General features: G+C 42.5%; 1 protein-coding gene across 6 annotated transcripts in view; it reads right to left on the reverse strand.

Moving 5' to 3' along the window:
• Positions 1-13,414, reverse strand: part of LOC141165633 (survival motor neuron protein 1-like) — a 101,735-nt gene that overhangs the window by 25,714 nt on the left and 62,607 nt on the right. For 5 of the 6 annotated variants that reach the window (XM_073651395.1, XM_073651381.1, XM_073651388.1 and 2 more), the window contains 3 exons: positions 9,581-9,763; positions 7,036-7,104; positions 6,795-6,944 (listed from right to left, as the gene is read on the reverse strand). In XM_073651395.1, coding sequence (XP_073507496.1) covers positions 6,795-6,944; positions 7,036-7,104; positions 9,581-9,763 — 402 coding nt within the window. The remainder of the gene's footprint in view (positions 1-6,794; positions 6,945-7,035; positions 7,105-9,580; positions 9,764-13,414) is intronic. The other variant, XM_073651404.1, reaches the window with a different exon arrangement.

Raw genomic sequence — 13,414 nt, forward strand, 5'->3', positions numbered from 1 at the left:
GAAAATTTCTAATACAATCCACAGGGAGAAGATTGGAACAAAACAAAATCGTGTAAACTGCGTGCTAGCAAATGCAAGGAGCCTGACAAACAAGATGGATGAACTGGAAGCCGAAATATCTACAGGTAACTATGACATAGTGGGAATAACCGAGACATGGTTAGATGAAAGCTATGACTGGGCAGTTAACTTACAGGGTTACAGTCTGTTTAGAAGGGATAGAAGAAGTCGGAAAGGGGGTGGAGTCTGTCTATATGTAAAGACGTGTCTAAAGCCTACAATACGGGAGGATGTATGGGAGGGAAATGAGGAGGTCGAGTCCTTATGGGTGGAGATACATGGGGCAAAAATCAATAATAAAATTATCATAGGAGTCTGTTATAAACCACCAAATATAACAGAAGCCACGGAAAGTCTATTAATGAGACAAATAGACGAAGTAGCAAAAAATAACGAGGTGATTATTATGGGGGACTTCAACTACCCCGATATAGACTGGGAAACCGAAAGCTGTAGATCTCAGAAAGGAAACAGGTTTCTGTCAATTATCAAAGACATTTATTTGTCACAACTTGTGCAGGAACCAACTAGAGGGACGGCCCTTTTAGACTTAATATTAACTAACAGGCCAGACAGAATAACTGGGGTGCAGGTCGGGGGGCACCTGGGAAATAGTGACCACAACATTATACAATTCCACATGTGCTTCAGTAGGGTGCCCAGCAAGGGAGTCACAAAAACAATGAACTTCAGGAGGGCAAAGTTTGATCAGCTAAGAGATGCCCTTCACCTTATAGACTGGGATAGTATCTTTAGCAATAGGAGCACGGATAGAAAATGGGAAATTTTCAAAACAGTCCCACATAGTCACTGTAGAAGGTACATACCTTATGGGGAATAAAAGGGCTAGGAATAGGAAGAAGCCAATGTGGCTAAATAAGGAAGTCAAGAGGGCAATGAAAAACAAAAAAAGGGCTTTTGGTAAACTTAAACAAGAAGGCAGCGAGGAAGCGCTAATATCTTATAGGGAAAAAAACAAAATCTGTAAGAAACAAATAAGAATAGCAAAAGAGGAGACAGAGAGACTAATTGCCAAGGAAAGTAAAACGAATCCCAAACTGTTCTTTAACTATATAAACAGTAAAAGGATTAAAACTGATGGAGTTGGCCCATTGAAAAATAACCTGGGTAAAATGATAGAGGGCGATGAGGGTAAAGCAAACCTACTCAATAGCTTCTTCTCCACTGTTTTCACAAAAGAAAACAATTTATCGGAGGAAATGCAGAGTGATAAAGTAAACCCTCCGCTAAATATCACCCACCTAACCCAGGAGGAAGTTCAGAAACGCCTAAATAATATCAAAATAGACAAGTCACCAGGCCCAGATGACATACACCCCCGGGTACTAAAAGAATTAAGTAATGTGATAGACAGGCCGCTGTATCTTATATTCAAGCACTCTTTATGGACAGGGACTGTCCCACTAGACTGGCGCCAAGCAAATGTGGTACTAATATTCAAAAAGGGGTCTAAAAGTGACCCTGGGAACTATAGACCAGTCAGCTTAACGTCTGTTGTGGGTAAATTGTTTGAAGGATTTCTTAGAGATGCTATTGTAGAATATCTTAATGATAATAACTGTCTAACTCCATATCAACATGGATTCATGAGGGATCGCTCCTGCCAAACAAACCTGATGGCCTTCTACGAGGAGGTGAGCTCACAGCTGGACCGGAGAGAGTCAGTGGATGTTATATACCTTGACTTCTCCAAAGCGTTTGATACCGTGCCACACAAAAGGTTGGTATATAAAATGAGAATGCTTGGTCTGGGGGATAATGTGTGCAAGTGGGTGAATAGCTGGCTGAGTGATAGAAAGCAGAGGGTGGTTATCAATGGAGTAAGCTCAGGGGGTGTCAGGGTTACTAGCGGGGTGCCTCAAGGGTCTGTCTTGGGCCCTATATTATTTAATATATTTATTAATGATCTAGTGGAAGGGTTGCATAGTAAAATAGCAATATTTGCATATGATACTAAACTTTGTAAAGTAGTTAATACAGATGAGGATAGGGCACAGCTACAGGAGGATTTAGATAAATTGGGGAGTTGGGCCAAAAAATGGCAAATGGGGTTCAATGCCGATAAATGTAAGGTCATGCACATGGGAAAGAAAAACAGCAGTCACCCATACATATTAAATGAGAAACCGTTGGGGAAATCTGACATGGAGAAGGACCTGGGCGTCTTGGTTAATAGCAAATTAAATTGGGAGTGCCCAGTGTCAGGCAGCAGCTGCGAAGGCAAATAGAGTCATGGCATGCTACAGAAGAGGAATAGGGGCATATGATGAGAACATTGTTCTTCCTCTGTATAAAGCGCTGGTAAGGCCGCACTTAGAATATTGTGCACAGTTATGGGCTCCGGTGCTCAGGAAAGACATATTGGAGCTAGAGAGGGTACAAAGGAGGGCGACTAAGGTAATAAAGGGAATGGAGGGACTAGAATACCCAGAGAGGTTGTCAAAATTAGGCCTATTTACGTTGGAAAAGAGAAGGCTTAGGGGAGACCTCATAAACATGTATAAATACATCAGGGGGCAGTACAGAGATCTCTCCCATGACCTGTTTATACCAAGGATGGTGACAAAGACGAGGGGGCACACTATGCGTCTGGAGGAAAGGAGGTTCCTGCACCAGCATAGAAGGGGATTCTTTACGGTCAGAGCCGTGAGACTCAGGAACTCTCTGGGAGAGGAAGTGGTGATGTCCAACTCACTTAAAGAGTTCAAGAGAGGCCTGGACGCCTTTCTTGAGAACAATAAAATTACATCTTATGCTTAGTGATAGTTAATTAATCCAGGGATTTAATCTGACTGCCAGATTGGTGTCGGGAAGTGAATTTTTCCTCAATGATGTAAATTGGCCTATACCGCATGGTTTTTTTTTTGCCTTCCCCTGGATCAATGCTGCGGAATAGCTGCAGTGCACAAGAAATAGGCTGAACTGGATGGACGCTTGTCTTTTTTCGGCCTTATAAACTAAACTATGTAACTATGTGCCTTATCACTTTAACCGCACGTTGAACTACGCAAAAATAAAAATAAGAACTATTCTGGTACTGCTGTCTATTTGTTAATTCTGCCTCCTAAAAATCGGAATAAGGCTCGGCTCACATTTATCCTGCGCTCTTTGCTGAGCGCTTATGTCGGGGTTTCCGTGTAGTTCTCCAAAATAGTGATTTAGACCAAAACCCGTAAGGAATCACTCACTTATGAGGTAGATGAAGTGTCTTTTTAGCACACAAGTGTGGGCGACCACAGATCTGTGCACGTCTAAAAAGATGGGTAACATCAAAGGAGATGCCAAACGGAGTCCAAAGTGTCTCCATCTGCCTCATGGTGGGTGGTTCCATCGGGGGTTTTGTCTGAATCACATTTATGTTGGATTTACACGGAAACCTCGACTTAAGCGCCCAGCATAGAACACAAGAAAGTGTTTCAGCCTTATTCTGGAAGCGATCAAAAAATATTATGTACCCCAAAGTGTTACCAATAATAAACTTAATTTATCCCACACAAAACCGGCCCCCACTCAGGTTCGTCATCTGTCACTAGAACTATAGGGCGTTACTGATAGATATCGCCAGAAGCACAAGCTGGGCACAATGTATGGGGGCTCTAAAATATATGGAGGCACAATATATGGGCACTAAACTGGTATATTTGCAATTCTCCAGAATAAAGATGTTACAAAATAGTCACTACAGCCGTAGATTAATTCATTGAGAGGTGCAATTTCTACAATGGGGTCACTTTTGGGGTTTACTGCTGTTCTGGCACCTTTGGGGCTCTGCAAATGTTACCTGTGAACTATTCTAGCAAAATCTGTGCTCCAAAAGCCAAATAGCGCTCCTTCCTTCTCAGCCCTGACATGTGGCCTAACAGTAATTTCTGACAACATATGGGGCATCACCGCATTCGGGAAAAATTGCACAATAAATTATGGGGTCCAGTTTCACCTATTAACACTTGTGTACCTGAAAAATTTGCAGCAAATACCGTAATTACATTTTTACCACTAAAATGTCATATTTCCATGTCTCAATATTATACTGTGAGGTACCTATGGGTTCAAAATACTCACGACATCCCTAGATGAGTTCCTTAGGCAGTGGAGTTTCCAATATGGGGTCACCTGGGGGAGGGTTTTGCTGTTCTTGCACCTCAGGGGCTCAGTAAATGGAGCCCACAATCTATTCAAATAGAATCTGAGTTCTAAAAACCAAGTAACGCTCCTCTAAACAGTAGTGTAAATCCGCATATGGGATACTGCCACATTCGGAAGAAATTGCATAACAAATTGTTGGGTCCAATTTCTCCCTTATAAATTTGGTGCTATAACAGTATTTTAGTGGGAAAAAAAACATTTTTTGCTCTCAAATCTAAATGTTATAAAGTTTTGTGAATCACCTGTAGGTTAAAAATGCTTAGAACACCCCTAGCTAAATTCCTTGAGAAGTCTAGTTTCCAAAATTTTTTGACCACATATGGGGTATCTTTGCGTTCAGGAGAAATTGCGTAACAAATTATGGGGTCCATTTTCACCTATTATCCATTGTGAAATATACAAATTTGGGGTTAAAACTGCATTTTCGTGAAAAAATGAAAATTTTCCATATGACAACCTAATGTTATTAAATTCTGTGTAGCATCTGTGGGTTCAGAATGCTTACTATACCATTGGATAAAATCCTTGAGGGATGTAGTTTCCAAAATTGGGTCACTTGTGGGGGGTTTCCACTGTTTAGGCACATCAGGGGCTCTCCAAACGCGACATGACACCTGCAGAACATCCCATCAAAGTCTGTGTTCCAAAATATCACTCCTTCCTTTTTGAGCCCTGCCGTGCGGCCAAGCAATAGTTTTCCTCTACATATGCGGCATCGGTGTACTCAGGAGTAAGTGCACAACAAATTTTGGGGTCCATTTTCTCAGTCACCCTTGTGAAAATAAAAAAATTGGGTCTAAAAGTACATTTTTGTGCGAACAATGTGATTTTTTTTATCTTCACGGCTCTACGTTATAAACTTCTGTGAAGCACCTGGGGGTTCAAGGTGCTCACCAGACATCTACATACATTCCTTGAGGGGGTCTAGTTTCCAAAATGGTGTCACGTGTTGGGGGTTTCCATTGTTTAGGCACATCAGGGGCTCTCCAAGCGCGATATGGTGTCCGCTCTCGATTACAGCTATTTTTGCTTTCAAAAAGTCAAATGATGCTCCTTCCCTTCCGAGCGCCCAAAAAGTAGTTTTACCCCACATATGGGATATCGACGTATTCAGGAGAAATTGCACAACAAATTTTGTGGTCCATTTTATCCTGTTACCCTTGTGAAAATAAAAAAATTGGGGCTAAAGTAAAATTTTTGTAAAAAAAAAAGTAAAATGGTAATTTTTCCTTCCACATTGCTTTAGTTCCTGTGAAGCACCTGAAGGGTTAATAAACTTCTTGAATGTGGTTTTGAGAACTTTGAGGCGTTCAGTTTTTAGAATGGTGTCACTTTTGGGTATTTTCTGCCATATAGGCCCCCCAAAGTCACTTCAAATGTGATGTAGTCCCTAAAAAAATGGTTTTGAAAATTTTGTTGGAAAAAATTAGAAATCGATGGTCAAGTTGTAACCCTTCTAACTTCCTAACAAAAAAAAAATATGTTTCAAAAATTGTGCTGATGTAAAGTATACATGTGGGAAATGATATTTATTGACTATTTTGTGTGATATAACTCTCTGGTTTAAGGGCATAAGAATTCAAAGTTTGAAAATTGTGAAATTTTCCAAATTTTTGCCAAATTTCTGATATTTTCACAAATAAATGCAAGTCATATCAAACAAATTTTACTACTACCATGAAGTACAATATGTCATAAAAAACTATCTCAGAATCAGCGGCATCCGTTGAAGTGTTCCAGAGTTATTACCACATGAAGTGACACTGGTCAGAATTCCAAAATTTGGCCTGGTCATTAAGGTCAAAATTGGCTCGGTCATTAAGGGGTTAAAATGAGTTGAAGAAATCCATTTTCTTTAATCTGTGTTTGAAGTTTCCTTGTATTCATATCTTTGTACATCGGGACGGGCCTGTGGGCAGGACTGTGGGTAGAGTCTTCAGCTTTGTTCCGTCCCCTCCGCTGTGTCTGGGTGTCTCCTCTTATATAAAATTTTGCGCTGGCGCCGTCCTAGCCACAGGTGGCGCTTGCACAGATTGAGCTCTTGGAAGTCTTCAGGAAGATGGCGCAGACGGCTGCGCTTGCATAGATTGCTCAGTGCCACCGCCGCCATTTTACTGAAGCCCACCATTAGATCAATCTGTGCAAGCGCCGCCCGCAGCAGAGACTAAGAGCTCAATCTGCAAAAGCGCCGCCCGCGGCTAAGACAGCGCCGAAGCAAAATTTTAAATAAAGAAGATGAGACACCCAGACACAGCAGAGGGAACAAACAAAGCTGAAGACCATGCCCACAGTCCCGCCCATAGACCCACCCTGATGCACGAAGATATGAATATAAAGAAACTTCAAACACAGATTAAAGAAAATCTACAAAACAGATTTCTTCACCCGAGGTATCATTTTAATCAGTATGACAACGCCAATATGGCCCTGTCTGTACTTCACTTAGTAAAATGCTGCTGACAGGTCCTCTTTAAGTTTAATTCACATAAAACTGTAAAACCATTTTAAAGATAAAAATATAATGTAGGTAATATTCAATTTCAAATGATGCTTCATTAACATATTACCTTGTAAAAGCCAGTGTGATATCCAGTCATATACCAAGCCATGAGCATACAAGCGAGTACATCTTCATCCTCTTGTTCCTCTTCATCATAATCCTCCCACTCTGTGCTGAAGAAAGGAGGTGGCGGTGGAGGTGGGGGAAGGGGTGCTGACTAGAGGAAAAAAAAGGGAGAAAAGTGACAATAAAATGATACTGAATGAACACTGGGATAAATGATAGTGTACAGGGTGACAGTTACATACAGGGGGCCAATTGTGCCAGGCAGGAAGATGAGCTCTCACAGGAGGTGGTGGTGGTGGCCAAAAGCAGCCCTGTAGTGGCAAAAAAAGAGAAATTGAAAAAAAATATATCATTATGTTCAATGATTTTCCTTAACATCATCAAATGAATGAAAAATGCTACAAGTGGACAGGAATCAGAGACAAGTTATTTATCTACCCCACTTCTAGCTGTTCTTTCTCAAATAGCTACTTATACAAATGCTGCTTCCTTATGGAGCTGCAACATGATTCACATACTGTAGCTGTAGAGATTGCAGTCACGATCATCACTCCTTGCCCCTACACAAACACACAGGCCAATTCCATAGGATGACAATTAACCTATCAGTTATTTGTATTATTGGAGTGTGGGAGGAAACCTATGCAGACACAGGGAGAGCAGATAAACCCCATGCAGATGGTGCTTGAATGTTAAATTCACACTCATACAATGCTCTCCTCTGAGCACTACATCAGGAATTCTATTGGAATCCCCAACAGACAGAATCCTGATGGCAACGCCTACAGAGCCATGATGAAGCCAATCACTTAAAGTGAACCTGTCACCATGTCGTCCAATCTGCCGGCAGCATGGTATAGAGGCGTAGAAGCTGAGTAGATAGATATATAGTTTTGTGAGAAAAGATGAAGTAAACTTGTGTTTTATTCATTTAAACCTCTGATCTTTCTGGGATTTTGAGTCAAGTGGGCGGTCTTATTAACCCCTTTGCAACCCTGGGATTTTCCGTTTTTGCATTTTCGTTTTTTGCTCTCCTTCCCAGATCCATAGCATTTTTATTTTTTGGTCAATATGGCCGTGTGAGGGCTTATTTTTTGCGGGGTGAGTTGTATTTTTGAACGACATTACTGGTTTTACCATATCGTGTACGGGAAAACGGGAAAAAAATTCCAAGTGCGATGAAATTGCAAAAAAAGTGCAATACCACAGATGTTTTTTTTTTTTTTTTTACCACGTTCACTGAATGCTAAAACTGACCTGCCATTATGATTCTCCAGGTCATTATGAGTTCGTAGACACCAAATATGTATAGGTTCTTTTTTATTTAAGTAGTGAAAAAAAATTCCAAAGTTTGCTAAAAAAGAAAAAAAAAAAAAAAAAAAAAAGCGCCATTTTCCAAGACCCTTACCGTCTCCATTTTTTGGGATCTGAAGCCGGGTGAGGGCTTATTTTTGCGCGCCGAGCTGAAGTTTTTATTGATACCATTTTGGGGTAGATCCGATGTTTTGATCGCCCGTTATTGCAATGTTGAGGCGAAAAAAAAACCTAATTCTGGCATTTAGAATTTTTTTCTCGTTACGCCGTTTACCGATCGGATTAATTATTTTTTTATATTGATAGATCGGTCGATTCTGAACGCGGCGATACCAAATATGTGTATGTGGTTTTTATTTTTACTATTTTATTTTGAATGGGGCGAAAGGGGGGTGATTTAAACTTCTATATTTTTTAATATTTTTAAAAACATTTTTTTTTCACTTTTTGCCTGCTTCTATAGTCTCTATAGGAGACTAGAAGCAGCCCTTGTCTGATCGCATCTGCTACATAGAGGTGATCAGCAGATCACCTCTATGTAGCAGAAATGCTCCTGTGCTATGAGCGCCGACCACTAGGTTTTTATTTTTAGATTCTGTCTCACAGGTGAAGTGTACCTACGATAAAAATTACAGACCTTTCCATTCTTTGTAGGTGGGAAAACTTGCCACCTACTAAGGCATCTCATCCAGTCAACCTGCACCCTACTATGTACCGAAGAGGAGCAAGAATTTCAACGCCGAGTTCTGCAGATAGGTGTCTAGTTGGCTACTATTACAAGTCCTGTTGAAAGGCTTGTTAAAGGGTAAGGTAGCATAGGGTAACTACCATGCAGTCAATCAATCTCTGACTATGCATCCAATCCCCAGGTTCAGCAGTGAGGTTACTGGTGGTCTGTGATGACACCACTCCCGGCCTGACGTAGCAGCAGTGCAGAGGTGTGTATGCAGTTTAACTTTCCATGGCTGATCACAGGGAAATTTGCCAAGACACTTGGAACCCACAAAACATGGTCTCTGATGTACTGATGTACCTGTAACTTTGCTGGTATATTACAATATGGGTGAGTGTCGCTATGTTACCCTTTTAGTGCAACAGTTGAGTATCCTTTACATTAGGAGTGTTAGTAGATCTGGGATATGGACGGCTAGGCACTGCTTGGTAAGGAGCAGGATGCTTATTTTCAGGGTGCCAATTATAAATTGCCTTTCCATGTACCTGTCAGACTGGAATATAATGAGGAAAGGTGGGAAGAGATACGTTTTTAACCTGTTTCTGTTCCTGTCCATAAGTACCATGAGTAATCATCATATGTGATACTGTCTGATAGGATCCCTGAAAATTAAATATTATATTTTACTTAATAAAATACACCAATTGCCAACAACACATCATATCTCACAAAAATACAAGGGTAAATGTTTACATTGTGTCCACTTAATGCAAAAAGCAGGTGTATCGTGCAATACTCACCTTAGGTGGTGGAGGAGGAGGTAGTGAAGGTGGAGGTGGAGGAGGGGGAGGTGGAGGCGGTGGTGGAGGTGGAAACGTATACATCCAATCGGACTTCTTCCCTTGTTTTCTCCAATTGTGGGATAGGTCAGGTGAAGAGGTAGAACTCCTCCGTGTGTACAGCCAATCAGTGTCTTCCTCATCCTGCCAATCAAAGCTGTTAAATGTGAAATCCAGGGTGCCTCTGGTGTATTGTGCTTAGCCTTCACTGGTCCCTGTTCTACTGATGACTCGTATTGTGAGAACCATAGAGGCATCAAACAGACACATTTGTAGAGACAGCAATTCAACAATTTCAGGTCATGCAGTCACGCTACAACCCACCGGTAATAGAAAAGCAAGGTGTATGGATTCTTTCTTGTGTCGGAGAATGAAGTGACATTGGCTTTTTTTTTAGCTCAATGATTTCATTTTTTCAGATGTTTTTTTCACTTTAAGAGAATCTTCACATTTTTACCCTATGTCACTTTTAGACCCAGAGTTCTGTGGTGATTATTTCCCACCATATTCTTATAGCAATCAAAACTCCGTAGCCCATCGATTTGAAAGTGTGATATTCTGCCCCTGCCACTAGATGGAGCTTAGCTTTCTGCACACAGTTTTTTTTTAACATTTGAGTAGTATGTGTAAATGGTATGCAGTAAGCATCTACATATCCCTTTGTATATAATGGTGGATTTAAGCTACCAACATGCTTTGTTTTATCTATGTCTATGTTGGGAATTTGGAGAACTGGATTAGAAAAAAAACACAACTTAATTTTAAATAATTAATAACAAAGATATATTAGAAATAAAACAGCATATAATTGTGACTCTAGATAAAAAAAAACGTTCAAGGAAGGCTATATACTTTAAAGCATTTGATCTGTCTATTATGTGCTAGGCAAGAAGATTTTACTTTAAATGGGTTCCCCATAAACAACATTTATCACCTACCCACAGGATAGATGATAAATTTATGATTTTTTTAGGGCCTGGCTGCTGAGAAGCAACCACCAATCCAAACAATAGGGGTCTAAAATCCCCTGAGTGAATGAAGTGTTAGTAAGCAAGTGCACCCACACTCCAATTTACAGTAATTGAAGCAGCGGACACTCATGCTCACTAACACTTCATTGACACAGGGGACTTTGGGTCCCCTGTACTTGTGATCGTGGGGGTCCTGACAGTAATGCCCCCAGCGATCTAACATTTATTACATATTGAGTTGATATATGGTACAGAGGGTGAATTATGTATTGAACAAGTCACCAATTTTGTAAGTAAATATATTTCTAAAGGTGCTATTGACATGAAATTCTCACCAGATGTCGGTAACAATTGTAAGATGGCCACCGGACATGTCCTTGAGGGGAAATATGCATCTCTGAGGTTGGCAACTTCAGTGCTGTAAGGCTGCGTGCACACAATGCGTTTTTCATGCGTTTATGCTGCGGAATTTCCGCAGCGGAAAAGCATCAAAAACGCATGGTAATCCGCACCCCATGGTCCCCAATGGCATTCCGCAATGTTAATGCACATGCTGCGGATTTTTCCGCAGTGTTTCTGCAGCGCTCATAAATCCGCAGCATGTTCATTAATTTTGCGGAAGCGCAGCGGAAGCGCCGCCATTGACTTGCATTGAGACGCATAGAATCCGTGTCTGTACATTTGTACAAGCGGATAATATGCGATTCAATGTGCGGATGGTACCCAAGTCTGGAGGAGAGAAGACTCTCATCCAGACCTGGGTACCATTGTACCTGTAAAAAAAAGAATAAAATAATAAATAAAGTTTATATTCACCTGTCCGGCGGCCGCTGCAGCGCTTCTCCTTCCAGGACCTGAGATGACGTCGCGGTCATGTGACCGCAGGCTGTCTCGCGAGATGCCGGCAACCCGGAAGAAGCCAGGACGAGCGCGACAGCACACGCGACGGGGGATAGGGGGTAAGTATAGCTTTATTTTTTTATTTTTACGGTCACACTATATAAATCCATGCTCTTTGCATGGATTTATATAGTGTGACCTAGTTGTCAAGCACTTTCCAAGTGATGCTATCGCTTGGAAAGTGCTTGTCAGTCCGCATGCGGAAACACATGCGTTAACGCATGTGGATACGCACGTTTTTTCTGCCAGGGAGATGCAGAAATGCTGCAGAAATTTTCTGCTTCATTTCTGCATTGTGGGCACATAGCCTAAAACCAGAAAAGCAAGCTCCAGCACAAGTAGTGCTGAGAGGGTTAATTAGGTGTATCAGGGCTGTTTTTTTCAAGCAGTCATAAGAGATGGGGGGGGGGGATTGGCTGATCACATATCCCCACCCCCAGGGCGTGTGTATAAAATGGAGACCGCGTGTCTCATTCAGTGTCTGTGGCTGGAGTGGGGAGACCACCAGAGTGTTTTTGCCCAAAGGACACTGACCGTGAGCGCCATATTGTACAGACTGTTTATTTTCTGTTTTGGCTACACTTTGCCGGACAGAGCTTTCTTTTGTTTACTTCTGAAAGTGCGGTTTATGCAGCATAATAAACCTGCCTTGGACATTTTAAAGAGACAGTGTCCTGTGCCTACCTCTATCGCGGCTGAAGTGAGTAGAAAACCCTACAATTGGTGCTAGAAGCACGGGCACGAATCCCAAGGGGCAGTTTGACTGCTACAAGAAACCGTATATGTCCTGGGTGAAGGCTGCCAGCGAGCCAGGGACGTCCGGCAGCATGGAGGAGCTGATTAAGCAACTGGTGCAGGCTAACCTCCAGCAGCACCAACAGCAGCAGCAGCAGTGGCAACAGCAGCAGCAAGTGCAGCAGTGTCAACAGCAGCAGATGCAACAAGTACAGCACAAGCAGCAGATAGTGCTCTTGGCCGAGGTGATCCGTGGCAGGGCAACCGCCCCACCTCCTATTCCAGGTGATGACTCTCACGTGAGGAAGACTGTAAGGAGAGCATTGCAAAAGATGACCCTGGGTGATGATGTCGAGGCGTTCCTGACGGTCTTTGAGAGGGTGGCGGAACGGGAGAAATTGCCTAAGGAGCAGTGGGCGGAGGTGCTGGCGCCATATTTAACAGGGGAGCCGCAGAAGGCCTATTATGACCTGGTCTTGCATGACGCAAAGGAGTATGCCAAATTGAAAAATGAGATTTTGGGGTGCTTGGGAGTGACTGACTGTCAAAACGCAATGAGTGCATCACTGGGCCTATTGCAATGACAAACCTCCCCGATCCCAGATGCTCAACCTCCTACAACTGGTCCAAAAGTGGTTGCAACCTGAATCTTCCTCCCCAGCACAAATGGTTGAGAAAGTTGTCATGGACAGGTTCATACACTCCCATCCGAGGTCGGTGCAATCTTCGATTGCCCAGGGAGATCCCTGCAATGCCGATGACTTGGTGGGGTTGGTGGAAAGGTACCAAGCGGTTGAGAGTTCCTTGGGGAAACAAGGGGTTGTAGCGTCTCCATACTTTGGCTCCCAAAAGGGGGCGGACACCCAAAAAAGGGGAGCTAGAGCCAAACCTGGGGGTGTCCTAGAGCTCAGGAGGGGTCTGAGTTGCTGGGCAAGGTCCCGCCCCATAATGTAGTATGTTGGAGGTGTCATACCCCAGGTCATATAGCCGCCCGATGCCCCATGACAACTGAACCAATGGACTGCAGCACAGGACGGCATTGCTCATATTTTGCATATCCTGCCTGCAGTGCTGTCCCTCAACCAGGTTAGGGACCGCAGGCATGCCTCGTGTCGGTGAATGGTATTGCAAGTGACTGCTCTGTTAGACTCGGGGAGTTTAGTAACCCTAGTGAGAGCCACAGTTTCTC

Source organism: Phyllobates terribilis, unplaced genomic scaffold (genome assembly GCF_046119375.1).
Source record: "Phyllobates terribilis strain yellow unplaced genomic scaffold, ASM4611937v1 Scaffold_1__5_contigs__length_1240528914, whole genome shotgun sequence".
Taxonomy (NCBI): Eukaryota; Metazoa; Chordata; class Amphibia; order Anura; family Dendrobatidae; genus Phyllobates; species Phyllobates terribilis.